This window comes from Plecotus auritus (assembly GCF_963455305.1).
Source record: "Plecotus auritus genome assembly, chromosome: 3".
Lineage (NCBI taxonomy): Eukaryota > Metazoa > Chordata > Mammalia > Chiroptera > Vespertilionidae > Plecotus > Plecotus auritus.
Window position 1 is genome coordinate 29,616,036 of NC_137772.1, and position 25,648 is coordinate 29,641,683.

Here is a 25,648-nt window from a genome sequence, read left to right on the forward strand (position 1 = left end):
CTAAAAGGAAATTGGAAAGGTATGGAAAACACATAGGATTGTTTCTGCCATGGCATTTTACAGCAATGAGTTGAAGAAAAGGAACCTGAATGAGAAAGCAGCTTATCCAAGTACTCTTCCTTCCTTCCTTCCTTCCTTCCTTCCTTCCTTCCTTCCTTCCTTCCTTCCTTCCTTCCTTCCTTCTTCCTCACCCAAGGATATTTTCCCATTGATTTTTAGGGAGAGTGGAAGAGAGATGGAAAGACAGAGAGAAATACTGATGTGAGAGAAACACATCGAATGGTTGCCTCCTGCATAAGCCCTGACCAGGGCCCAGACCGGGGAGGAGCCTGAAACCAAGGTACATGACCTTGATTGGAATCGAAACTGGGGCCCTTTGGTCCGGAGGCTGACACTCTATCCACTGAACCAAACAGCTAGGGCCCAAGTACACTTTCCACAACCAAAATTATGGTGGTACTCAGAGGTTGTGACAATTACCATGTTGGGTTTCTTCTCTTTTGGGTGATTTGGAAATGAAAGAGTGGTAGAAGGCTAGAAACTAAATTGAAATGGGGGTAGAGAGAATAAATGCTGAGTAGGAGAAAGTGCATTATTTTGCAGTATGTGCATGATCGAGGGCATGTGCATGCACGTGTGTGTGTGTGTGTGTGTGTGTGTGTTGGGGAGTATTTACAGAATTTAGAAATATTCTCTGTCACCTCCTACCTTTTTTTATTTTTTAAATATATTTTATTGATATTTTACAGAGAGGAAGGGAGAGGGATAGAGAGTTAGAAACATCGATGGGAGAGAAACATCGACCAGCTGCCTCCTGCACACCTCCCACTGGGGATGTGCCCGCAACCAAGGTACATGCCCTTGACCGGAATCGAACCTGGGACCTTTCAGTCCCCAGGCTGACACTCTATCCACTGAGCCAAACCAGCTAGGGCCACCTCCTACCTTTCTACAGTCTAAATCTGTTTATAATCTATCCTATTTCCTTTGCCATTAGCTTAAGTTTAAGCTTTGTATAAGCTGCAACCTTAAGAAGCTATGAAAAGAAAAGAAAATTAAATCCAAAGTATAAAGAAGGATGGAAACAATAACAATAAGAACAGAGAAACCAAGATGGTGGCATAGGTAAACACCTAAACTGCTGCCTCGCACAACAATTTCAAAACTACAACTAAAAGACAGAACGGACACCATCCAGAACCACAGGAAAGCTGGCTGAGTGAAAATTCTACAACTAGAAGGAAAGAGAAAATCTCACAGAGAATTGGAGGTACGGCAAAGGGGCTTTGTGCACGCAGAGAGGAAGGGCGGCTGAGAGCCTGGCTGACTTTCTCTGGCGGAAGGGGGAAGGAAGCCTCCGACTGCACTGAACCCCAGTTCTGACTGCACTGAACCCCAGTTCCGGGCAAACCCCTGGGGACCCACGCTCTTACGGGGGAGTCTGAACTCTCGGGCGGAGACTCGAGCTGGGAAAGGCAGAAGTCTGAAGGCACACGCGGGCCAGTGCGCACAAAGGCTGCGGAGGTTGCCACAGGCTTTCCCTAGTGGAAGGGAGTCAAGAGGATTCTGACTGCACTGAGCCCCAGTTCTGACTGCAGTAAACCCCAGTTACAGGCGAGCCCCTGGGGACCCACGCTCTTGTGGGGGGAGTCTGGACTCTCGGGCGGAGACTCGGGAGCCGGGGAACGCGGAGGACTGAAAGTGCGCACGCGCGCGTGCCAGTGCGCACAAAGGCTGCGGAAGCTGCCACAGGCTTTCCCTAGTGGAAGGGAGTCAGAGGATTCTGACTGCACTGAGCCCCAGTTCTGACTGCAGTGAACCCCAGTTCCAGGCGAGCCCCTGGGGACCCACGCTCTTGTGGGGGGAGTCTGGACTCTCAGGCGGAGACTCGAGCTGGGGAAGGCGGAGGACTGAAAGCGCACATGCACGCAAGGGCAAGGCTGACAGGAAGCCAAGACTGAGACTCCACCCCATCCAAGCTGAGCACAGAGGCTATTGCAATTTGGCAAGTCTAATCCTATAAGGCTGTCTCCAGCACCAAACTTCTCCCAGCATAGACACAGCTGATCCTTACAGCCAACTGGCCCGGAGGTCAATTCTTCCCAGTGATACCAACAACAATAAAGACTTAATTACAACAAAGCTGTACACACAGTCCACAAAGGGGTGCACCAAGAGTGTCCACCTCAGGTTAACTGGGGAGGCCGGCCCACTGGGCCATATTGGAAACCTAGCACAAATATCTACCTTACCAACTCAGGGAATCAGTGAAAATGCGGCGTCAAAGAATCAGATCACAAACGAAAGAAATGGAGGAAAACAAACGACTGGATATAGAATTCAAAACCACCGTTATAAGACTTTTTAAGAATATCCTAGAAAAGGCCGATAAATATAACGAGACCCTCGAAGATATGAAAAAGGACCAACTAGAAATTAAACATACACTGACTGAAATAAAAAATATTATACAGAGACCCAGAAACAGAATAGAGGAACACAAGAATCAAGTCAAAGAATTGAAATACAAAGAAGCAAAAAACACTCAACCGAAAAAGCAAAAAGCAAAAAAAAAAATCCAAAAAGTTGAAGATAATGTAAGAAGACTCTGGGACAACTTCAAGCGTACCAACATCAGAATTATGGGGGTGCCAGAAGAAGAGAGAGAGCAAGATACTGAAAACCTATTTGAAGAAATAATGACCGAAAACTTCCCCCACCTGGTTAAAGAAATAGACTTACAAGTCCAGGAAGCCCACAGAACCCCAAACAAAAGGAATCCAAAGAGGACCACACCAAGACACATCATAATTAAAATGCCAAGAGCAAAAGACAAAGAGAGAATATTAAAAGCAGCAAGAGAAAAACAGTTAATTACCTACAAGGGAGCACCCATACGACTGTCAGCTGACTTCTCAACAGAAACTATGCAGGCCAGACGGGAGTGGCAAGAAATTTTCAATGTGATGAATAGCAAGAACCTACAACCAAGATTACTCTACCCAGCAAAGCTATCATTCAGAATTGAAGGGCAGATAAAGAGCTTCACAGATAAGAAAAAGCTGAAGGAGTTCATCACCACCAAACCAGTATTATATGAAATGCTGAAAGGTATTCTTAAAGAAGAGGAAGAAGAAAAACGTAAAGAGAAAAATTATGAACAACGAATACATATCTATCAACAAGCGAACCTAAAAATCAAGTGAATTAAAAACCTGAGGAACAGAATAATCTGGTGAATATAATAGAATCAGGGGCATAGAAAGGGAGTGGACTGATAATTCTCAGGGGGAAAGGGGTATGGGGGGTTCATGAAGAGACTGGACAAAAATCATACACCTATGGATGAGGACAGTGGGGGGGAGGTAAGGGCAGAAGGTGGGGTGGGAAATGGGTGGAGGGGAGCTATGTGGGGAAAAAGGAGAAATAATTGTAATAATCTGAATAAAGATTTATTTAAAAAAAAACAATAAGAACAGAAATTAATAAAACAGGAAACAAAAACAATATAGGCAATCAAATGAAATAAAAAGTTGATTTTTTGAAATAAAAATTGATAAGCCTCTAGCTAAACTAATGAAGAAAAATATAGCCGAAACCGGTTTGGCTCAGTGGATAGAGCATAGGCCTGTGGACTGAAAGGTCCCGGGTTTGATTCCGGTCAAGGGCATGTACGTTGGTTGCGGGCACATCCTCAGTGGGAGGTGTGCAGGAGGCAGCTGATCGATGTTTCTCTCTCATCGATGTTTCTGGCTCTCCATTCCTCTCTGTAAAATATCAATAAAATATATTTAAAAAAAATATAGAAGACACCAATAACCAATATCAAGAACAAAAGAGAGAACCTTAAGACATTAAAAGGATAATAAGAAAACAATATGAATTTTATCCTAACAACATAGACGAAATGGACAAATTCTTTAGGAGCTCACTCAAGAAGGAATAGGTAACCTAAATAATTACATAGATGTATATATTTTATGTTATTATTACATATAATTATGTTTTTTTAAAATAAATTGAATTTATAATTTAAAATGTTCTCACAAGAAAACTCTAAGTCCAGATAGCATCATAGACAAATTATACCAAACACTTAAGAAAGAAATAATACTTATTCTATACAAACACTTTTAGAAAGTAAAAAAGAAGAAAACACTTCCTAACTCATTTTATGAGGCCAGCATTATTTTGATACTCATTACAACAAAGAAAACTACAGACCAATATCTTTGATAAACATAGATGCAGTAATAGTAAAAACAAAGCAAATTGAATCTAGCAACATATAAAAAGTATAATTTTGATGAACTGAATTTTGGCTTCCACCCCCAAAAAACACACACCATGTTTTGTGTCTATATTTGGAGATAGGAACTTTTAAGGAGGCAATTAAGGTTAAACGAGGTCATAAAGGTGGGGTCCTATTCCAATAGGACTGGTGGGTGTCCCTATATGAGAGGAAAGGAGGCCAGAAGTATGCATACCCAGAGGAAAGACCACATGGGATCACAGTAAGCAGTTGATTGCAAGCCAAGAAGAGAGGTCTCATTAGATACCAACCCTACTACTACCTTGAGATTGGCCTTCTAGCCTCCAGAACTTGAGAAAATAAATTTCTGTTGTTTAAGCCACAAAGTCTGTAGTATTCTGTTGTGGCTGCTTTAGCAGACTAATACAATAATATATCATGATCAAATGAGATTAATCTCTGGAATATAAGGTTGGCTTAACAGTTAAAAATCAATCAAATTCACCAAAATTATAGCATAAGAAAGAAAAATCATATGAATATCTTAATAGATGCAGAAAAAGCATTTGAGACCAGCTAGTTTGTCCTACAATTCAAATACATTCTGACACTATCTATCTGGAGGTAGCATCAGATCCCACCGGTTAAGGGCTCCGTCCTTAAGGGACTAAGGGCAAGACTGCAGCACCCCCAATTCACCCACTTCAGAAATCTCAAGTGAAGTAGGCCAGGTTATCATGTAGACTTTTGACTGACAGGCCATGAATTAGGGTTTCCCACAGTCCTCTCCTCAGGTTTAATTAATTTCTAAAGCAGCTCACAGAACTCCAAGAAATAGCTTATTTACTAGATTATTAGTTTATTATAAAAAGGATTAGCTCAGGGGCAGCCAGATGGAAGAGATGCATAGTCAAGGTATGGGGAAAGGGCAAGGAGCGTCCATGCCCTCTCTAAGGGTGCCAGTCTCCCTGAATCTTCACTTGTTCCCCAACCCAGAAGCTCTCTGTCCTTTTGGGTTTTTATGGAGGTGTCATTACACAGGAACAGTTGATTAAATCATTGGCCTCCAGCCCCTCTCTCCTTCCTGTAGGTCCAGGGGGTGAGACTGAAACTTCCAACCCTTTGAACATGATACTGGTTCTCCTGGCAGCCAGCCCCCATTCTCGGATGCCTTCCAAAAGTCACTGCATTAACATAACAAAAGACAATTTTATGCTCTCATCTATTAGGAAATTTCAAGAATTTAAGAGCTCTGTGCCAAGAATTGGGCAAAGACTAAATATATACTTCTTATTATAAATCACAATATTACAACATTTAAAGTTGGTGAGTTTTATAGTATGTAAATTATGCCTTAATGAAATTGATTTAGAAGAAAAAAATTCTTTTCTCCAGGGTCCTTAAGGTACATATATATGAATCAATAGACCAAAATACCTGGGCTCACAGAACTTAGAAGGGAAGTGACTCAAAAAGAGCCACTCTGTCAGAATTCAGCCCTTGGAACTTGCCACCTTTTGCAGGTAATTCAGCAATTATGTTTGGAATGAGAGTAATGGGAAGTAGGAGGAGAACTTATAGATCTCTCTCCTTTCATAAACAAATTTACAGAAATTTTCAAGTGTAAGAATTTATAATACATGCATTTTGTGATGAGAGTTATATTCTAAGTCCTCCTACCTACTTTGTTGACAGTTTTACCAACATTGCTGCCTGTAGAACCATTGAAATCAAAGAAATTCTTAAGCAACATGTTATTCCCTCCCCCAAATAAGAATCCATTCCGTTCATTCATTCATTCATTCATGCATGCATTCAGTGAACATTTGTTGAGCACCTCCTCTGAGCCAGGCAATACACCCTGTGCTAGAGAAAAAAAGTAAATAAATAAATAAGGCGGGTCGTTGTCATCTGGGGAGTGCTGTCTAGTCTGTGTTTCTTGGGGTCCCAATTCAGAACATTGAGAGATTCAGGGAGTTGCCATTGTCACTAAAGACATACTGGAAAAACTGTGAGGATTGTGAAAATAAAGACTGCTTTTAATGGAAAGTTCTTTAAATCACGAATGCTGGAATTTTGCAAGTGGGAAGGCCAATCTTTCCCATTCATCGAAAAGGAAATAAAGGCCTAAGGACAAGCAGATCCCATCTCATGGTTAGACAGTAAGCAAGCTGGGACTTTGTCTCCCGACTCCTGGTCAACATTCAGGCAGCCCACGGGGTCCTCTTCATTATCTCCCCTCATCACTCACTGCAGAGCAGCTGTGCCAGTGCTGTAATGTCCTCTTGGAGAGATGCCAGGGTAAATTTACAATTCAAACACACCCAGTCCTTGGTCATTTCCATAGGTCATTTCTACTCTCGAAAAATAGTTTAAGTGAAATGCTTATTTCAGCAAAGAAATGTTTTTATATGGAATCCCCCTTCAATACTGCTTTTGAAACAATTCCTTTTCATGCGCTGAATAGTACTCAACTTGTTTGTTGAGGGAAATAGGGACTTTTTCCCAAATATTTTCAGTATTTATTTTGGTAAAGCATGTTCTGGTGCAGTGGAAGAATGCAGATAGGTTTTCAAGTGTGAAACAGAAAAGCATCTGTAGCACCCTAGCCTGTTTGGCTCAGTGGATAGAGTGTCAGCCCGAGGACTGAAATGGCCCGGATTTTATTCCTGTCATGGGCACGTACCTTGGTTGCAGGTTCCCCGCCCTGGTAGCGGTGTGTGCAGGAGGCAACCAATCGAATCAATCCATGTGTCTCTCTGTCTCTCCCTCTTCCTTCCACTCTCTCTAAAAATCAATGAAAAAATATCCTCAGTGAGGATTAACAACAATAAATAAATAAATAAATAAATAAATAGAAGAAAGGAAGCATCTGTACCCTATGTAAAGATTTGGTTTTTGTGTATCGTGGTTGTCAGTACATATCCTGTACTAAAAAGCTTCATATTCTCAGAAAAATAAACCAGTGCGATCATATGGAATCTTTTCACCAAACTCATTTGTCATTATTACAGTGCCTCCTATGTGCCAAACCTCATGTGAGGTAGTACTGTCCAATAGAATGCTATGATTATAAAAATGTCCATTATCTGCAGTGTCTAAATATAGGAGTCATTAGCCACACTTGAAATGTGGCTAGTGAGACTGGGAAACTAAACTTTTTATTTGATTTTATTTGATTTTATTTTAATTTAAATTTAAATGGCTATATGTGGTTAGAAGTCATTGAACTGGACAGGGCAGGTATAAGGAAAAGGTAATAAGAAGTGTCTCAATATTCACAATGTGGTTGTGGTGGACTGGGCTAAATGCAGATGTGGGATTATTTTTTTTTTAGTGATATCTGTCCCCAAGGGTACCAAACATTCAGAATCATCACCTCCAAACACATAAATCTAAATTGGAGGTGATTAAGTCTATATCTAGAGGTACAATAGATAATGCATGTAATGAAATGTCCATGTGAATATACTGTATGTAAGCATGTATCTGTAGTGAGAAAACAAATGCTATGACTGAAGCTAAGAAGTGTGAGAGGATGGTGGAGCGGGGCTCCTTCTGTCTCAGGTTCTACTAATGTGTCAGTGCAACAGATATCAAAGTGAATGGGAGATAGACCTCCATCCCATGTGCAGATTTTTAAGGAAATGGTCCTGAGACCCCGTTCCACAGTCTTGGATCCCACACCATAGTCAGATCAAAGCTATAAAAAGAGGTGAGCGAATGAGGAGAGTGGGAGGGGACGGTGATGAGCGCTGTTGCCTGGCTCTATTGTCCACTAGGGGGGAAAGGAGGTGTTACTCTCCAACCCTAAGCCTAGTGAAGGAACTTAAAGTGACCACCTAGAGAAATTTTAAATTGTTCCCTGTAGCTGGAAAACACTGAGGATGGTGGCCTCACTCCTGCCCCAGCCAGCTCATGGAGACGTTCCTTCCCAGGAAACTGCGTGTGAGAGTTGATGAGTGCTTTTGGGGAAGGGGAAGAGCCCCTGCTGCATGGTTGGGATTAGCCTGCACTTTCAGAGTGCCTGAAGCAAGGGACTAGTGAGTGTTTCTTGGGGTCTAGTTGTGGGCCATGTGCCAGAGAGTTGGACTATAGTCTACCTTCTGGGGTTTATCCAATAGGGTGGGCTGGAGAGAGAGACTCAGCAGGAAGAGGAGGTACCTAGGGCTGCAAGAGAGACTCAGCAGGAAGAGGAGGTACTGGGTACCTAGGGCTGCAAGAACAGAGGACATTACTCATCCTCTCTTTACCACTGCACACTGCCAGTTAAGCAGGAAGAAGATTTAATACTAGGTCAAGTTTGGACTGGCTAGTTTAATTACTGAATTGACACTGTGTTTAGAGGGCCTATGAGTGAGCTGAACAGCTCTGGGCCTGTCAAATTGTCATATAATGCCAGGGAAAACTTTCTCTCCCTGAATGGAGAGATCATAAAGACAGTATTGGTTACACCAGGACTGGGATTTATTCAACATCATGATTCTAATACGTATATTGATTTCATTAGATTTTTTTCTTGTTAAAATTGAAGATGCTATGTTTGGCAGTTACTTTCTTTTGTAACACAGAAATAGATAAATTATAAATTAATTAATAAAGAGTTTATTTTTATCATCCTGGAAACATATATTCATTAAATATCTTTTTAGTTAATTCTAGAAGTAATTATTTTTTTCCAAAACAATTAGTGAACAGATATTAATAACCAGGTCAGGCATAAAAATATAGGTTGAGACAAAGTGAGGAATTGCTAGAGTTATAGGCATACCACACTATCTTCCATTCTTCTTCAAAATAATAGAATGTGTGGATAAAAAGAGAAGTGATGATTGCAGGATGTAGGGAGAGCACAGTACGGAGAAAGTGCTAATTAAAAATGTTAGGGAGGGAAAAGTTTCATGTAGGAATAACCTGAAAATATTCCGCTGAAGAACACCTACTTGTTTTCCTCCTACTTCACTGGCTGCTCCTTTTCAGCCTCCTCTACTGGTTCTTACTCCCTAACTGCTCAGTGTTGCCTTGGCCTCTCCTCTGTTCTCTTTACCATCACTCCTTTAGTGATCGCATTTAACTTCATTGGTATAAATACCATCTTTACTCTGACTCCTAAATTTATAGCTCCAGCACCGGCCTCTTCCCTGAATTCTGATCTCATATACCCAACTGTTTACTCAACACTTCAGCTGGATATTTTAAACGCACCTCTAATTGAGCACATGCAAATCTGAGGGCCTCATCTCCCAACCCAATCCTGCTCCTTCCATCGCTTTCCCATATCAGTTAATGCAACTCCATCTTTCTAGTATTTTACTCCCAAACCCTTGCTGCCTTCCTTAACTCTTTTTCTCTTATACCCTACATCCATCAGCAAAGCCTGTTCCCTCAGCCTTCAAAATATGACCAAAATCTGAACACATTTTACCACTTCTGTTGCTACCACCTGGCCTAAGCCACCATCATCTTCTTCTTGGTCTGTTGCATTAGCCTCCTAATTCACTTCCCTGCTTCTGGCACATCATATAGGGTGATCCTGGTAAAACATAAATCAGATCATATCACTCTTCTGCTCAAAATCTTCCAAAGTCAGTTAAAAGCCCAGATCCTTGCGATGACCTACAAGACCCCACACATCACATCTCTTACTACCATTCCTCTCACTCAATCCTAGGCACACTGACCTCTTTGATGTGACCAGAACCCACCAGGCAAGGGCTCAGGGCCTTTGCACTTCCAGTTCCTCACGTATCTGCATGGTTTGCCTCTCTCACCTCCTTTAGGTCTTTACTCAAATTTCACCTTCCTAGTGTAGTCTTCTCTGAATACCCTTTACAACCATCTACTCCCACCCATGCCACACTCTTTATTCCTTATCCTCTTTCTTTATTTTTCTCTAAAACACTTATTACCATAAGATATCATATATATTAATTTATTTTTGCTTATTTTCTGTATCCCCAAACTCATTAGACTCTAAGCTCCATGAGGACTGGGATGTTTTGTTTACTGCTACAGTCAGTAAACTATACCAAGCACATAGTAAATGTTCAATAAATATTTCTCAGGCACCTAAGCACACTAACCACATTTTTTCTTTGTTTCTTGTTTCCCAATCATCTTATCCATTCAACATTCAATCAGTATTCAGCAGAGTGAGATGTCATGGTGAATTTTGTCTTAGACATATCCTCTTAGTTGTACCTCGGGCTACTGAAATTCAAGTACAGTGTGATTTTAGATTGTTGTATAAATGAGCTACAAATTTGTTGTATATTTAACGTGAATATTTCTACCTTAAATAATGGCAATTTTCAATACACTATTATTTATTGAGTACCTACTATACACCAGGTGCAGTTCTAGAAGCTAAGAATACAACAAGATTTAATGTTCTCTAGTCGAGTATATTAACTATTTGTATGCTGTTGGTATCTATATATATAAAAGGCTAAGTGACCATCGCAACTGAACGGATGACCAAACAGGCTGTGTGGGACAACCAGGCCAGCGGGGGGGGGGGGGGGGCAGTTGGGGGTGACCAGGCAGGCGGGGGGGGGGGCAGTATGGGGTGACCAGGCCAGTATGAGGGGGCATTTATGGGCGACCAGGTTGGTGGGGGTGGGCAGTTGGGGGCAACTGGGCTGGCGGGGGCGGGGCAGCTAAGGGTGACCAGGCCAGCAGGGGGGGCAGTTAGGGGCAATCAGGCAGGCAGACAGGTGAGCAGTTAGGAGCCAGTGGTCTCAGATTGTGAGAGGGATGTCCCTGGGGATCAGGCCTAAACTGGTAGTCGGACATCCCCTGAGGGGTCCTGGATTGGAGAGGGTGCAGGCTGGGCTGAGGGGACCGCCCTCCCCCCCACACGAATTTTGTGCACTGGGCCTCTAGTAGACAAAAATAAGTATTGGTTAGCATGTAGAGAAATTGGAACTATTGTTGATGGGAATATTAAATGATGTAGCCACTGTGAACACAGTTTGGCAATAAAGTTAAATAGAATTACTTATGGCCTGCAAATGCTACTGCAGGTATATACCTAAGAGAAAGGGAAATATAACATCCATGCAAAAATTTGTACAAAAATATTTATAGCATCATTATTCAGAAGAGTTAAAAGGTGGAAAGAACTCTGATGGACAGATCAATAAAATGTGGCCTATCCATACCGTGGAATATTATTTGGCAATAAAAAAGGAATAAAGTTTTGATACAAGCTGCATATGGATGAGCATTGAAAACATTATGGTAAGTGAAAGAAACCAGTCACAAAAAGACCACAGAGTGTGTGATTCCATTTATACGAAATGTGCAGAATAGACAAATCCATAAAGACAGGAAATAGATTAGTGGTTGCCAGGGGCTAAGAGGGTTGAGGGAAAACAGGAGTGATTGCTAAGAGTATAGGGATTTTTGGGGGATGATAAAAGTTTTCTAAAACTGACTGTGGTGACAATTGCACAAAAACCATTGAATTGTTCCCTTCAAATTGGTGAGTTGTGTGGTATGTGAATTGTATCTCAATAAAGCTGTTTAAGAAAAACTATTCCAAAGGAGTGATCAAAAGCATGCAGCCAAAACACATTGGGGAAAGTGTTAAAGAGGTATTTGAGGAGGTTAATTAATAAAAATATTTTGAAGGCAGTCAGTAAAAAGGTGTGATTTTTCTGGAGTTGGTGATGTGTGAAATTTGTCAACTTTTATGAATTTGTATTTGAAAAGATTGCCTCCATTCTAAATAAATATTCAGTTTTGCACCAAAGAAATAAATTATTCCACAATCTGTTATTTTAAACTGGTTTTCAGAATTGGAAGGATTAACTGTATGCATGAGTAATGCATGAGGGAATTTTAACTTCCATTTCAATTCTTTCGACCTCCAGCACCTGACATCTTGCCTACTTTATAGTTTCTCTTTCTTTCCCCACCACAAACACTAGGCTCATGGGTAGAATGTGGGGAGGAATATAGTACTGAACAAATATAGACCAGCCCAGGCCTCTTTTACAGGCTGCTGTTCAGCTGGCCTGTGTACCTCCTTCCTTTTACCAAGGTGTGTATTCTGATACTGAACTTGAGCACTGCTGTGATCATTTGAGCTGGGAACATGGGATTTCTGGGAGCTAGATTAGCAGAAATGGGGATTCTTACTCTATTTTCAATATTTTAAAAAGCCCAACAATAGTTATACACAAAATACATTTCCTTTGTGATGAAAATGAGAAATGTATTCTATTGCTTGCTTAATTTTTGAAATGCCCCTTTATTGAAGCTTTACTGTAGACCAGGAGCTCTACATAATGTGTCATGCTAATCACAATTCTGCACATTATCATTATCCTCATTTTATAATCGAGGAAACAGAGGCTTAGATTAAAATATCTATTCCCAGGTCCCTTAACTAGTAAACTCATATACATCTAGGTCCACTCTGCCTCCTATATGAATAGTTATGCGTGGGAATAGTTGGTATAATTTTAGATTCAGCTTAAAATCCTTTAGGTGATGTTGGTTACTTTACCAATTAAAGGCCACCAGGCCAGTGGTCAGGTCCCAGGTAGGAACTATTTGACTACATGTTCTTACTCCTGATTCCTTGTCAACAAAATCATGAGACCCCCCAAGGTTCAAAGAAGACCGAAGTTCATTAGGAATAGGCAAACAGGGGTTGTCTTCGTGGGGTGTTTCTGTAAGGGTGAAGGTAGGATTTATAAAGGAGAAATATACCCGTGTAACTGGAGTGCTTTAAAACCTACACATCTGACCAAACTGCTGCTCTAGCAGGGAGTGCGTGGACTTCGGTCATTTTTCAGAAGCTGGAATGAATTTGTATAAGTTCATCCACACCCCCATTCCGGCTCCTCTGGCAGGTGCCACTGGCTGACTGGTAGATGTAAATGGGACAGTCAAAGCGAAAGTTGGAGACTCGCTGTATCCAGTCCTGGTGGGCTGGTTCCTGGGACCATCAAGGAACTTGACTCTCCATCTCCAACTCAAAGCTTGGCCATGTTGGTGACTTCCCTTTATTTGGGCATCTTCTACTGTCACAGAAAGTAAGTCTAGTCTTCGTGACATTAAAGCTGTAACACACACATACCATAAGCACCATGCAACCGGTCACTTGGGGTTCGACCTCCAGGTGCTTAGATCTGGCAAAGGGTGAACTTGAAGGTGAAGCGCTCTTTGATTGCAATGGACCTTACAGGGGCTGGTTTTTAGGTCTTCCGAACCCTTTGCCGGAGGAGGGCGCCTTTCCAGACCTTGCCTCCACCGCACACAGTCAAGGGGAAGGGAGAATTTCTCGGGACAAGATTGCAGGGTGGATGTGGGCGCCAGTCCTCTCAGGCGGGTCCCGCCTTCAGGGGGAATGGATCTTTTATGGGTCGCCCGTAGAGCTCCCTAAAGAGGCAAAGCACCACACGGACCCAGGAGGCCGCCCCCTCGCGGCCCCGGACCCGTAGGGACTCCTGGGCGCCGGTCCCGGGGCCACGCGGGAAGGCGCCCAACTCGCGGCCTCCCTCACGTGGCCCTTCTTCAGAGGAAACACCATCGAAAGAGCCTCTCACTTTTCTCGGGTGGGAAAACTGTTAAAGACAAGGCAACAGGCAGCTTTCCGCCGGGTACACGGTGAGCGCCGGTGCCCGGAGGCGGCAGGGGGACGCCCGGCCTCCCCTGCCCCCTCCCCCTCTTCCCGGCGAGCCTCCCCTGGCCCCCCCACTCCTCCCTTCCTCTCCCCCCTCCTCCCCCCTCAGCCTGCAGGGGTCCCTCCCCCGCCCCCTTCTACTCCAGGGGCTCCGCCCTCTCCGCGCCTCTCCCACCCCTTCCCACCTCTTCCTTCCCCCTCTAACCCCTTCGATCCCCGGTCTCCCCGGGGCACCGCCCCCTCCACTCGCTCACCTTCCTGGCGCTCCTCCCCCTCCGCTCCTGTCCCAACCCTTCCTACCCTCTCCGCCCCCTCGGCTTCCCTACCCGACTCCGCCCTCCTGCCCACACCCCCGGGGTACCATCTCCTCCGCCCATTACCCCATTCTCCCCATTAGTCTTCCCTACCCCGCCGGGTCCTCCCCTCCCCTCCCCTCCCCTCCCCTCCCCTCCCCTCCCCTCCCCTCCCCTCCCCTCCGGGCCCGCCTCCCGCCCCGCCCCTGCGCCGACCCCGCCCCCCGCCGCCGTCGCTGTGACACCGCCGGGGGCCGCGCGGCAGCCTCCGCTAGGGCGCGCGCCGCTCTCCGCCGCCGGGCTCCTCGCCCGCGCCCGTCGGCAGTCCCAGGAGCCCGACCCGGAGCGCGCCGGCTGCCCGCCCGCCCGCCCGCCCGCCCGCAGTCGCGCCCTGAGGCTCCCCGGGCCGGCGGCGGGTCCGGCGCGGGCGATGGAAGATGGAAGGAAGAAGTCCCGCGGTGAGGGAGACCCGCGGGCCAGGGCGTGTGGGGTCGCGCGGTGCTCGCGGGCCGGTCGGGGTCGGGTTTGGGGGGCTTTGTCGCTCCTTAGGTCTCCAGGGTCCCTGGGCCACTTGTGTTTGTGCCTTAAGGTCAGGGTCTGGTAGCGATTTTCCTTTTGCTCTTTCTTTCTTTGTGTTTGTTAGAAGCCGAGAAGGGTCAACTTTGTGGTGTTCAGGCTTAGGGGTTTAATGCAACCCTCCGCTTTGAAAGCCCGAGACTTGGAAGAAAGTCTGAGTACTCGTTCTTGCTTAATGATCAAAAGAAGGCGAGCATAGAAGAGGACCCGATGTGCCGATTTTGCTCCGCAGGTCAGCTCTTGTATGAAGGGACTATCACGTTTCTCTGTCAGGAAGAAAAAATCCACAAACTTGCGTTCAGAGACAACGGAAGATTACTATTCGGTCTAATATCCCCGGTAGCTTTTCAAGACGTTTCATTCTTTTTCACATGCATTTAACGTTATCCGTTGTTTCCAGCTAGACGTTATGGCTGGCAAATGGTGTTCTGAGATTTAAAAAGGAAAAGATTAACGTTTAGAGGACGTGGCTTCAGAATGTTGTCGGCGACCTAAATAAATAATACATGTTTCGTTTTACCGTTCCCCTGGATGTTAAAGGATGTTAAACACCCTGTAAGTAGGCAGAGTATATAATGGTCATTACGATTTCATTTTCCAGAGACTGGTTTGCCTGACAGTGGGATCCAGGATTTCCACTCCGGAATAACTATTGAGCCGGTCCAGGTGTTGGTGTGGGGAAGAGGGAGATCTGGAAAATTACTCTGAGTGGGATTCTGGGAACAAATGCTTCAGCTCATTAACTGTAATTGAATATAATATGTGCAAAGGACTTTGCATAGTCCCATAGCCAGGTGAGTGAGACAGGACATCTGCTGTCAAGGAGCATGCTTTCTAGTAGGAGAGACTTTTGCAAAGGTTATGATGGAGGAACCCAGAGGAAGCAGAGGTTCTGGCCTAAGGGCTTGGAAGTCCTCTGAGAGGAGCTGGCAGTTGAGCTGCATCTTGAAGGGGAGGGAGGGTTTGGCTGGCTTTTGGGGAGTGGGGGGAGGATGTTCCCTGCTGAAAGAAAGGACTGCACTTTCTCTCCTCTTCCAAGAAATACTTTATCATCCTTTCTTTTCTAAGAGTTTTTTTTTTTTTTACAAAACAAGAGATATTTTAAAAAGTCAGTGAATTCCTCGTTGGCACTTAAAAAATGCAACATACTCAGCAGAACCAGCAAAACTGCAAAATAAATTTACACCTTCCCAACCAATTTTTAGTGGTTGGATGCATGTCCTTCTACAACTTTCTTATATCCATCCACAAATCATGTTTCAAATATAGAGTGTGGGGCAAAAGTATGTTTACAGTTGTGAATATGCAAAACAGTTTATTGTATTATCATTTATTGATTACTGTATTATTTTCTGTCTGAGCAACTGCAAACCTACTTTTGCCCCACCCTGTATGGTTTTTGTCTGGTTTGGTAAATATTTCACTAATGTATCCTTTTTGTGCTAAAAGGAGCAGAGTGGTACCATGGAAAGCACTTGGACTAGTAGGTAGGACACCTGGTTTACAGGTTTGGTCACTGACTGGGTGAGTTTTTGCCAGTCTCCTGGGCATATCATTGAACCTCTGCAGCTAAAATGTTCTCCTCTACAGGGTGAGGGAATTGGGTAGATGAGCTCTCAGAGCCATCTGGATCTAGCTCTTTACGGTTTCATGCCTAAACATGTATATGCATTACTTACTCAGGGATACATTCTTACTTCACATTCTGAATATCTCTCAGTTTTGTATGTTCTGTGAACAGATCAGCATTCTTTTCTTGCCATTGAATGTGGGGAAGTGATTAAAGCTGCAAAGCTAAAACAACCTTATTTTAAGGTGAAATTCCACAGTTGAATGTTTTTAAAAAAATGAAAGCATAAGAAGCTTGATTCGAAAATCTGAATGTATGTTGGCTTTAAGAATAGTTTTGTTGGTACTGTTCACTTTATTTGTGACCAAAGAATAATATGTACTTTACAATGAATATTGTACTCAAGAGGTTCAATTTTGCTTAAATACTAGCCATTAAAAACATGGGATACCTTGGAAATCCTTATAGGATAGTCAGTCTTGGGGATTTGGAAATAAAAATGAGATAAGACAGAAAATCAGCTCATTGAAAAAGGAAAATTTGGAGTTACTGTCCATGAACGGCTCTATTTGCTTTCTAAAATGTTGATATATTTGTTCGCTAACCCTGATTGAAAATATGTGAGTGGGATTTAGCCTAGCATTACATTAAAAAAATACATCCAGGGCATCACTGCTTTTAGAGGTGATTTATTTTTCTTTCAGAAATTCTGGAGTCATTTGTCACACATTATTCATAAACTAAGACCCTAGTGTGTGTGGCAAGGGGCTGATCTTAGTCCTGGTTAAGAAGTGCTGAAGCAAAAACCGTGTGAACATTACTATGTGTCTGTGCTTTGGCCTCTAGACTGGTTTGTTTGAGGTTTACCTGAGGTAATGTTGTCATTTGGCAATTATGAAAAGAGCATTTCTTTGGGCTTGGGTTGGATTAGGAGGTGAGTAATGGAATGTGATCCTTCCTAATTTTTAGAAATGAATTCAGACATGATTGAGGTTTAAGCAGTTTGTGAAAAGTAATCTGGTGATCAGTAGGCGACCACAATCTGTCTACCTGAGCATGTGAATCAGGCTCATAGAAGGCTGGGGTCCAGTCTAATCTCAGATCACTGCTACTTTGAGGGTTCTCCACATTCCAGGTTTCCCCTGCAGTCTGGGTCAAGCAGAGCAGTCCTTGGCTTCCCTTTGCTACGTTGGAGTGGAGGTGGTTTCACCCTGAATACTGCCTCTCACTTCTTTCTGAGTTCTTTTACAGTTAAGCCAGCCTAACCTTATTTTAGGGGAGTACAGGATCCAGATGAAATTCTCCAGAGCATTTGTTCAGAGTGTCCACGTCTCAACAGCTTGTATTGTGTACGATGTTGTATGCAGGCTCAGAGATTTGTTGGAGAGAACTTCAGCGGTGTCATTATTTTTGAGAGTGTATGCCTTTGTACCTTTCCTGTGTTTCTGAGTTATAAGATCATCTTCCAAGGACATTTCCCACCCTCTCCAAATTTACTGGTGCTAGTTGCAATGGCAAGTGGCAATGCCAACCACTGTTGCAGGTTATAGTGGAGAAAAAGGATAATTTGCAGTATGCAGTTAACAAGTTATACCTAAATCCAAATTAAAAAATTTGCATGCCTCGTTCAAAAATAAGGTGTGACTCAGATCATTAATAACTAATCTTTGCTTATATTATCTTATTTATATAAAAATAGCACATGAGCCTGCAGTCTTTGTTTTTCACTGGGCCCAGAAGGTCAGCAAACTGGGGCCCATTGGTGCCAAGCGGGCAGGGACTTTGTTGACACTTCAGGGCACAGAGGTGGTGAAGCATTTTCTCTCTGGAGGACACCTATGCTGTGAGGGAGTCACCAGCTCCTCTTCCCCCATCGTCACTTGAGACCCAGGCCCTGGCCAGGGGCCAGCTTATCTGTGAACAACCATCTAGTTTTAAACTCCTTTTCTCTGGCTACAAATCAGTGAGATGAATAATTTGTACATGTTCATGGATATTTTATTATTTATTTATTTTTATTTAAAAAGTTATTTTTCTTGATTTCAGAGAGGAAAGGAAAGGGGAAGAGAGACAGAAACATCAACAACGAGAGAGATTCATTGATTGGCTGCCTCCTGCATGCCCCATACTGGGGATCCAGCTGCAACCCAGGCATGTGCTCTGACTGGGAATCAAACTATTACCTCCTGGTTCATAGGTTGATGTTCAACCACTGAGCCATGCCAGCTGGGCCATGTTCATGGATATTTTAAAAAGTTCATTATTGGAGTTTGGGATTTAGTGGGAAGGTCAACATTTTGACCTGAGCCTGGGGCACTGTTTTTTACATAGTATTTTCATGTGGGTTGTCTGGGAAGCATTTTCCTTTAAGGTTAATCTTAAGTCCTAACTTTTGGAGCATGTTTAAGTAATGTTTTCAGGTATGATGCATTGTTACCAGCACACCTACTCTTTATTGAGATCTTATTATGTGCTTTAACACAGATTACCTCCCTCTATTCCCCATGACAACCCCATGAGGTCAGTACTGTAATCTCTCTTCTGAAGTCTGGAGAGGTTAAATAACATAGATGGTAAGTGGCAGAGCCGAGTGGAAACTTGGGCAGTCCGATTTCCTTAACCACCCTTCTGTTTTTATGCTCTCCAAGTTAGCATTGTGTGTTGCAGAAACTGAGCTTTTTGGTTCTAATATTTAGATTCTGTGGGTCTTGGACTCTGAAATTGAATGACTAATCCATCAACAACCGTTATTTTTTATATCTGTTGGCTCAAATAGTGGGACAAATATTGCTCTTTGGCTCAAGAGATAGAACTTGTATAATTTTCTACAGGGATCAATGTAGGACCACATGTAAGGACTTCTAAACAGTTATATGTAATTAATTGGAATTCAGAATAAAACAGATTAACAATTTAAAATAGAATATAAGGCTTAACTGTTTTAACTTCCAATTACATCACCTCATAGAAGTGATCTTCACTTTTCTACAACTGTAGTTGTTGACACAGAGAAGGCTGCTTTTCCTTGTTCCCCTCTCCGCCACCCAATGAGCTGGGACTTCAGTTGTTGAGAAAAGGAGTCTGAAACAATAAGGAGGAGAATAGGGAATGAGTGGGGGGTGGGCGGGGGGGGGGGGGCATTCAAAAGAAGATCAGGCAGCAGCTGCTCCCTGCTTCTCTTGCCTTCTGTCCCCAGACTTTTGCTAAGGAAACGTGGATTATACTAGTAGAAGTGGAGCAGCTTGGTTCTTCCTGTGGCTGTTTGGTCTGTGAACAAGGGGCGGGGGGTGTAGAAATATTTCAATAGAAGCAGATGTAGCTTCTTTTGTTGGGCTTCAGCAGATTATTGGTTTTCTTTTGTTGGGCTTCAGGAGATTATTGGTTAAGGGCCCATAGAACTGCTTTTCTCTGTATATGAAAATTGACATGCTTATTTGAATTTCAGTTTTCAACAACAGTTGTTTTCCAAGAAGTTATTTGATAGGCACAGTTTGGATTGAGTCATAGGACACCGAGGCAAGTGGAGACCGAGGTGTCAGAGTGAGCAGCACAGACAGTGCAAGAGATGGTTGCTGCTTTTGTGTGATTAAATCATTCTCCAGCACACGTTATACAGGGAACATACTGAGAAATGGCTGCAGGCTCTGTGATCTTCCATCCACCTTCCCTTCACGGCTCTAAAAGCTACAAGTAGTGGGTGTTGGAAGAAGCAGCAAGATGTTTCCTTGGTTCTGAAACTTTTCATTTGAATATGAGTTTCTTTGTGGCAGATGTTTATGTTTTTTTTAGCTTCATTTCTTGGGGCTGAAGGATCCATGAGCTTCCTACCCCACCTGCTGAGGCTTACTTCTCCCTATAGAAATCTCCCATATAGGAAAAAAAATCCCATCACTTTTCATTAGCTAATATCTGTAAGTAAATTAGAGCAGAAACTGCAACACAGACATTAATATGCTCTTCGTGCACTCGTTCAGCAAATACTAAGTACTTACCATGTGCCAAGCTCTGGGTTAAGCTCCAAAAACCTGTACACTAACTACTAAAAATCTGCCAAGAACATTCAGAGGCACTTGGATCGTACTTCTGAGAGATAAACCTCATGATCTGTGAATAGTAAAACTACTGTGTCTAAGTACTCTGTTACTGTAAGTCAGTATTGTTCAATGGAACCTCATGCTCTGTGCTGTCCAATATGATAGTCAGTAGGCTCAGGTAGCTACTGAGAGCACATTTAGTGGTTTAGGGAGATTTAAGAACTGGATTTTAAATTTTATTTAATTTTGATGAATTTAAGTAGCCTCACATGGTCAGTGGCCAATATATTGGACAGCGCAGCTCTAGGGAAAAAATGCTTTACTAGATGTCATTGGTTGTCCTGGGCAGTCAATTTCCACTTGACTGTCCGGTTGCTTATGGTGTGTTTACCAACTGGACTTTGCTAAGATTTGAGTTTGGCACACATTCACCCCATCATGTCTGATAAATACAAAAGCAGCGAGAGTGTATGGAGGCATGGGATTTTAATGGAAATAAAGTGGAAGTAAAATCATTGAAAGTGAATAGAAAAAAAAATGTATTTGAAAGTAGAACCTCTCCTGAAAAGGAAAATGAATTGTGAAACGGGTAGTACACGTTGACAATACTCAGCAAGATGGAAGAACAGCTTTTGATTAAATGGAAAAACTTCAGTGTCTGTCTGAGAATCTACTATTATATCAATTCGAGAGATGGCTGTGAATTGTTTGAGAACTTACAGAGATGGTGAGAATGTTGTAGTCCACCTTTTTTGTTGCAACTTATGGATAGTTCTATAGATAAAAGCCCCTTTGAATCTGGATAGCGTCACAAAGAATATCCAGGTGGGTAGTGCTGGATTGCTAAGGGCTAAGGTCTTTCCTGGGACCCCTGCAAAGCTGTCTTGGAGGCCCAATAGATTTTCAGTGTAGATGAAGCTGACTGGGAAAGATGCCTGAATAGCATAAATATTGGCAAGGGGTGTGCCTGGTTTTAAAAATGCATGTTTTAGAGGTGCTTTTGCCCCACGGTTGGGGATAGAGAACACACTAAGATGAGGAGTGAAGAAAACAAATCTTATTCTTTATCTCCAAATACTTAAAAATATTTAAAAAAAAATGATTTTAGAGAGAGAGGAAAAGAGACAGAAACATCAATTTGTTATTCCACTGGTTGATTCTTGTATCAGGGATTGAACCCATAACCTTGGTGTCGGGATGACGATCTAACCAACTGAGCTACTGGCCTAGAGCCCATCTCCAAATACTTTTTAGTGGCAAATCTTGGAGATAGACAGCCACAGATGCAGACTCTGGAGTTTCTCCAGGGGTCAGACATTTAGGAATAGCCTTGAGTTTAGCATGTGTGAAAACATGAGAGAATTCTCATATTTACTAGTAGGCCTTTGTTGGAATACATTCCAGTTTTGAGTGTTGTAACTTGTGGTGAAGACACAATGATATCAAAACATAACAATGCCAAATGTGGGAATAGAAAGAGCTGAGGAATAACATGAATTCAGTATTTATTATGTACCAGACACACTATGTGAAGCACTGTGTGTATATGTGTGTGTATGTATGTGAATTTATATCTTCTTTACAATATTGTAAGATAGGTGGTGTCCTTGTTTTCAGAAGATGAAATTGAGGCTAATGGAGGTTTAAATGGGATTTTTCTTTTTTTTTTGGGGGGGGGGGCGGGTCATTCTTTTTAAAAAAAACTTTATTGAGATAAAATTTACATACCACACAACTCATCCACTTAGAGTGATTTTTAGAGAGTTGTGCATTCCTCCTCATAGTCTACTTTAGAGTATATTCATCACTCCGGAACAAACTTTGGACATATAAGCTGTCACTTTCTAATCCCACTATTGCTCCCATCCTCTGACCCAGGTAACCCCTAATCTACTTTCCATTTCTATGGATTTGCCTGTTCTGCATTTATCATATAAATGGAATCATACAATATGTGGCCTTTTGTGACTGGCTTCTTTCATTTAGCATGTTTCAACACTCATCCGTGTTGTAGCATGTATTAGTACTTCATTCCTTTTAATTGCTGAATAATATTCAATAGAATAGACAGGCCACATTTTATTTACTAATTCAATAGATGATGGGTTGTTTCCACTTTTTGGCCATTAGAAATGATGTTGCTGTGAGCATTCATGAACAGGTTTTTGTGGGATATATGCTTTCATTTCTCTTGGGCATATACTGAAGAGTAGAATTGCTGGGTCATATTGTAGCTCTATGTTTAACACTTGGAGGAATTGCCAAACTTTTTCACAGGAGCTGCACTATTTTACATTCCTATCAGCAATGTATGAGTTCTTATTTCTCCACGTCGTCATCAACACTTGTTATTTTCTCTCTTTTTGATTTTAGCCATCTCAGTGGGTATGAAGTGATACCTTATTGTGGTTTTGCATTTACCCAGTGATGTTGAGCTTCTCTGCATATGCTTGTTGGCCATTTGAATATCTTATTTGGAGAAACGTCTTTTCAGATCCTTTGACCTTTTTAAAAATTAGGTTGTCTTTAAATTGGGTTATTTGTCTTTTTATTATTGAATTGTAAAAGTTCCTTATGTATTCTGTATACAAGTTTATTATTAGATAAACTTTTATGGGCTGTCTTTTCACATTCGTATTCCTATCCTTTGAAGTAAGTGAGTTTCTTTATCTTAACACAAGAGGGCTTTACACACTTATAGGGCCTCACATATTTGCTGAAGTCAGTTGACAAAATAATTTGTGAAATGATTTGTGTAATGAATATCATTCCTTTTGTTTTAGGTTGGTAAAAAGGATGGATTTAACCTTTGCCTAAGCTAAGCTACTTGGGAGGATTGTAGAGCTCAGAGGATTTGAGACCTTTACTAGTATGGAAACTTTGGAAGTCCTCTCTTTTCAGACTTTCATGCATAGAAAATAGTGCTTTCCTCTGAATTAGACAAGAGAACTGTTTAAAAGGGAGAGGACACCCACCTAGAAGACACCTCGTGATCTTTTTAGGTCCCATAATTTATGATCTAAATAGTGTTTCCCAAACTTGCCTATCTCAAGGATCAGCTGGTTTTAGATTTCTAGGGCCACCCGAAGGTTCAGGTTCAGGTTCAGGAGTTCTGAGGTGGCACTGTTCATAATCGCCCCCAGGTGATTGAGATCACCTGAGAGAAACTGATCTAAACCGGTGATAATAATGACCTTTTAGTGGTTGCCCCTAGAACTTAATTAGGCCTCTTTAGTGGGAGTGGCTTCCAGGTGACAAACATCCCTCACTGAGGGTGATTACAAAGAGCCTACCCAGCCAGTCGGGCTACTTTGCTTACCGCAGCTACTGATCTTGACTCAAGGCAACCCAAATGCTCTTCCCCTCCCCTCATGTAGTAGAGACGGTTCTACTACAGAAATTTAAACCAGACGAGATCGGGCGTGTTCAGGGAGAAAGAGGTGAAGGGATTAAGAAGTACAAATTTGTAGTTACAAAATAGTCATGGGGATATAAAATATAGCATAGGTAATATGTGGTGCCAGCTGAGTATTAGACTTATCAGGGGGATCACTTCATAAGTTATATAAATATCTAACCACTATGCTGTACACCTGAAACCAATACAAAATATTATTGAAAGTAAACTGTATTTGAAAAGTAAAAATTAAAAATATTTTAAACCAGATTCACAAGGATTTTCAAGTCATAAGGTTGTCAGCACACTCTTGAGAGTATTCCTGCCTCCTCTTTTCCTCTCTGTTCATGGTTTTCGTTTTGTTTTTATCATTATTGAATCCTTGGAGGCCTCCCATAGCCACAAACATCTCCATGAAAGCCTATGGGGAGAAGAAGTCATGGAAAACAAAATAGATGGCATTTTATATAACCCTTACACTTTCTTGTTTTGGGCTGTTTTTCATGGTCTCCTAAAGAATTTGATAAATGTGAGGTTGGGCCAGCTCGTTTTAACAGGGGAGGGAGACTCAGTTGCCTGTCCTCTAAAAGGAGGGGTGGGAAACGTTTGGCGGCCCAAGAAATCATTTGGTCTGGCCCTGTCAAGGCATTAGGGGTGAGTTAATTAAATGTTTGACCAAATATAGCAGGCTAATTTTTAAGTTGATAATTTTGTATGGCCCTCAAATGATACTATAAATATCCAAATGGCCCTTGGCAGTAAAAAGGTTCCCCACCCCTGTCTTAAAGGATACTCTGTCACCAAGGAGCAGCAGTGCAGTGTAGTGGTTCGAGTGTGCCTTGATTCTGACAGTCTGAGTGGCATCCTGGCTCTGCCACCTTCGAGTTGTGGCCCCTTGGGAAAGGTATTTTAATGTCTCTGTTGAACTGCCTCTTTACCCAGTGGAATACCTCACTAATGCTTAATGGTTGTGAAGGGCTTAGACCAGTGCCTGCAGTAAGGAAACAGTCAACTAGTAAGTGAACAGTAAGTGTGACCTGGGTGGTAGGTTATGCTTACCTGGGTGGAAGGGGGGTTATTTCTATTCTTAAAGTCAGACAGCTATTAAATGGTAAACTGATCTTTATTGTTCCCTATACTTTGATAGCCTGTAGGTATGCAGTGTGGAAGACAAGAAAATTCTTGTATTTTGTGTGGTGCTTTGGCACAATAAATGTTTGTTCAGTGAGTGAGTTAAACATCTCAGGCTGTTTAGTAGCTAAGCCCAGGAACCCTTCTGAGAGTGTATGGACAGAGTAGGTAGGCGCTCTAACGTTTAGTCTTGTCTTGCAATGGGGTGGAATTTTCAGTCAGTAGGATTTCTGGCCTAATCATTTTTTGCTGTTGGCTTCACTGTGGGGTTTGTTGCATCTACTGTTTTGGGAAAGTGGAATTCTCTCTACTTTGCAGATAGTGCTCATGAGCTGCTTGTAGAGCTCCAGGTGTGTGTCTTTCATCAGAGCTTTCTTGCAAATGACAACCTCGGGCACAAAAGATAAGACTAATGTGTTACTGTGAGTTTCTGGCAGAGGTATTTGATAGAGCAGATAAAGACTTGGGCTGTGTTTGCCTGATGTGATGTAACGGTTTTAGAGAACTGTTTTACTCATTCCTTTGATTTTATCTTATTTTTTCATTCTTGATTTATTTCTTTCTACCTTCCTTGTGTTGTTTGAATGTCATTTGATTGTCTCTTGTGTTGATGGGTCCTGTTTGGGGAAAAAAGTCAAATGAAAAACAGCACAATATTCTAAATCTGGAGCTTAAGTAAAGATATGTTTACTTGAAATATATTTTTATTTTATTTATATATAAAACAATTTATATATTTCAAAGAACTAAGTAGGCTC

The 25,648-nt window shown here is 42.3% G+C and overlaps 1 protein-coding gene across 2 annotated transcripts in view; it reads left to right on the forward strand.

Moving 5' to 3' along the window:
• PSD3 (pleckstrin and Sec7 domain containing 3) overlaps positions 1–25,648 on the forward strand; it is a 532,096-nt gene that overhangs the window by 146,102 nt on the left and 360,346 nt on the right. Inside the window, exon 1 of one of the 2 annotated variants that reach the window (XM_080660414.1) lies at positions 14,443–14,640. The exons of the other annotated variant lie outside the window; for it this stretch is intronic. Within the exon in view, the coding sequence (XP_080516540.1) occupies positions 14,620–14,640 (21 nt within the window). The 5' untranslated portion in view covers positions 14,443–14,619. Of the gene's footprint in view, positions 1–14,442; positions 14,641–25,648 lie in introns of those variants that run through there. 2 annotated transcript variants of the gene reach the window in all.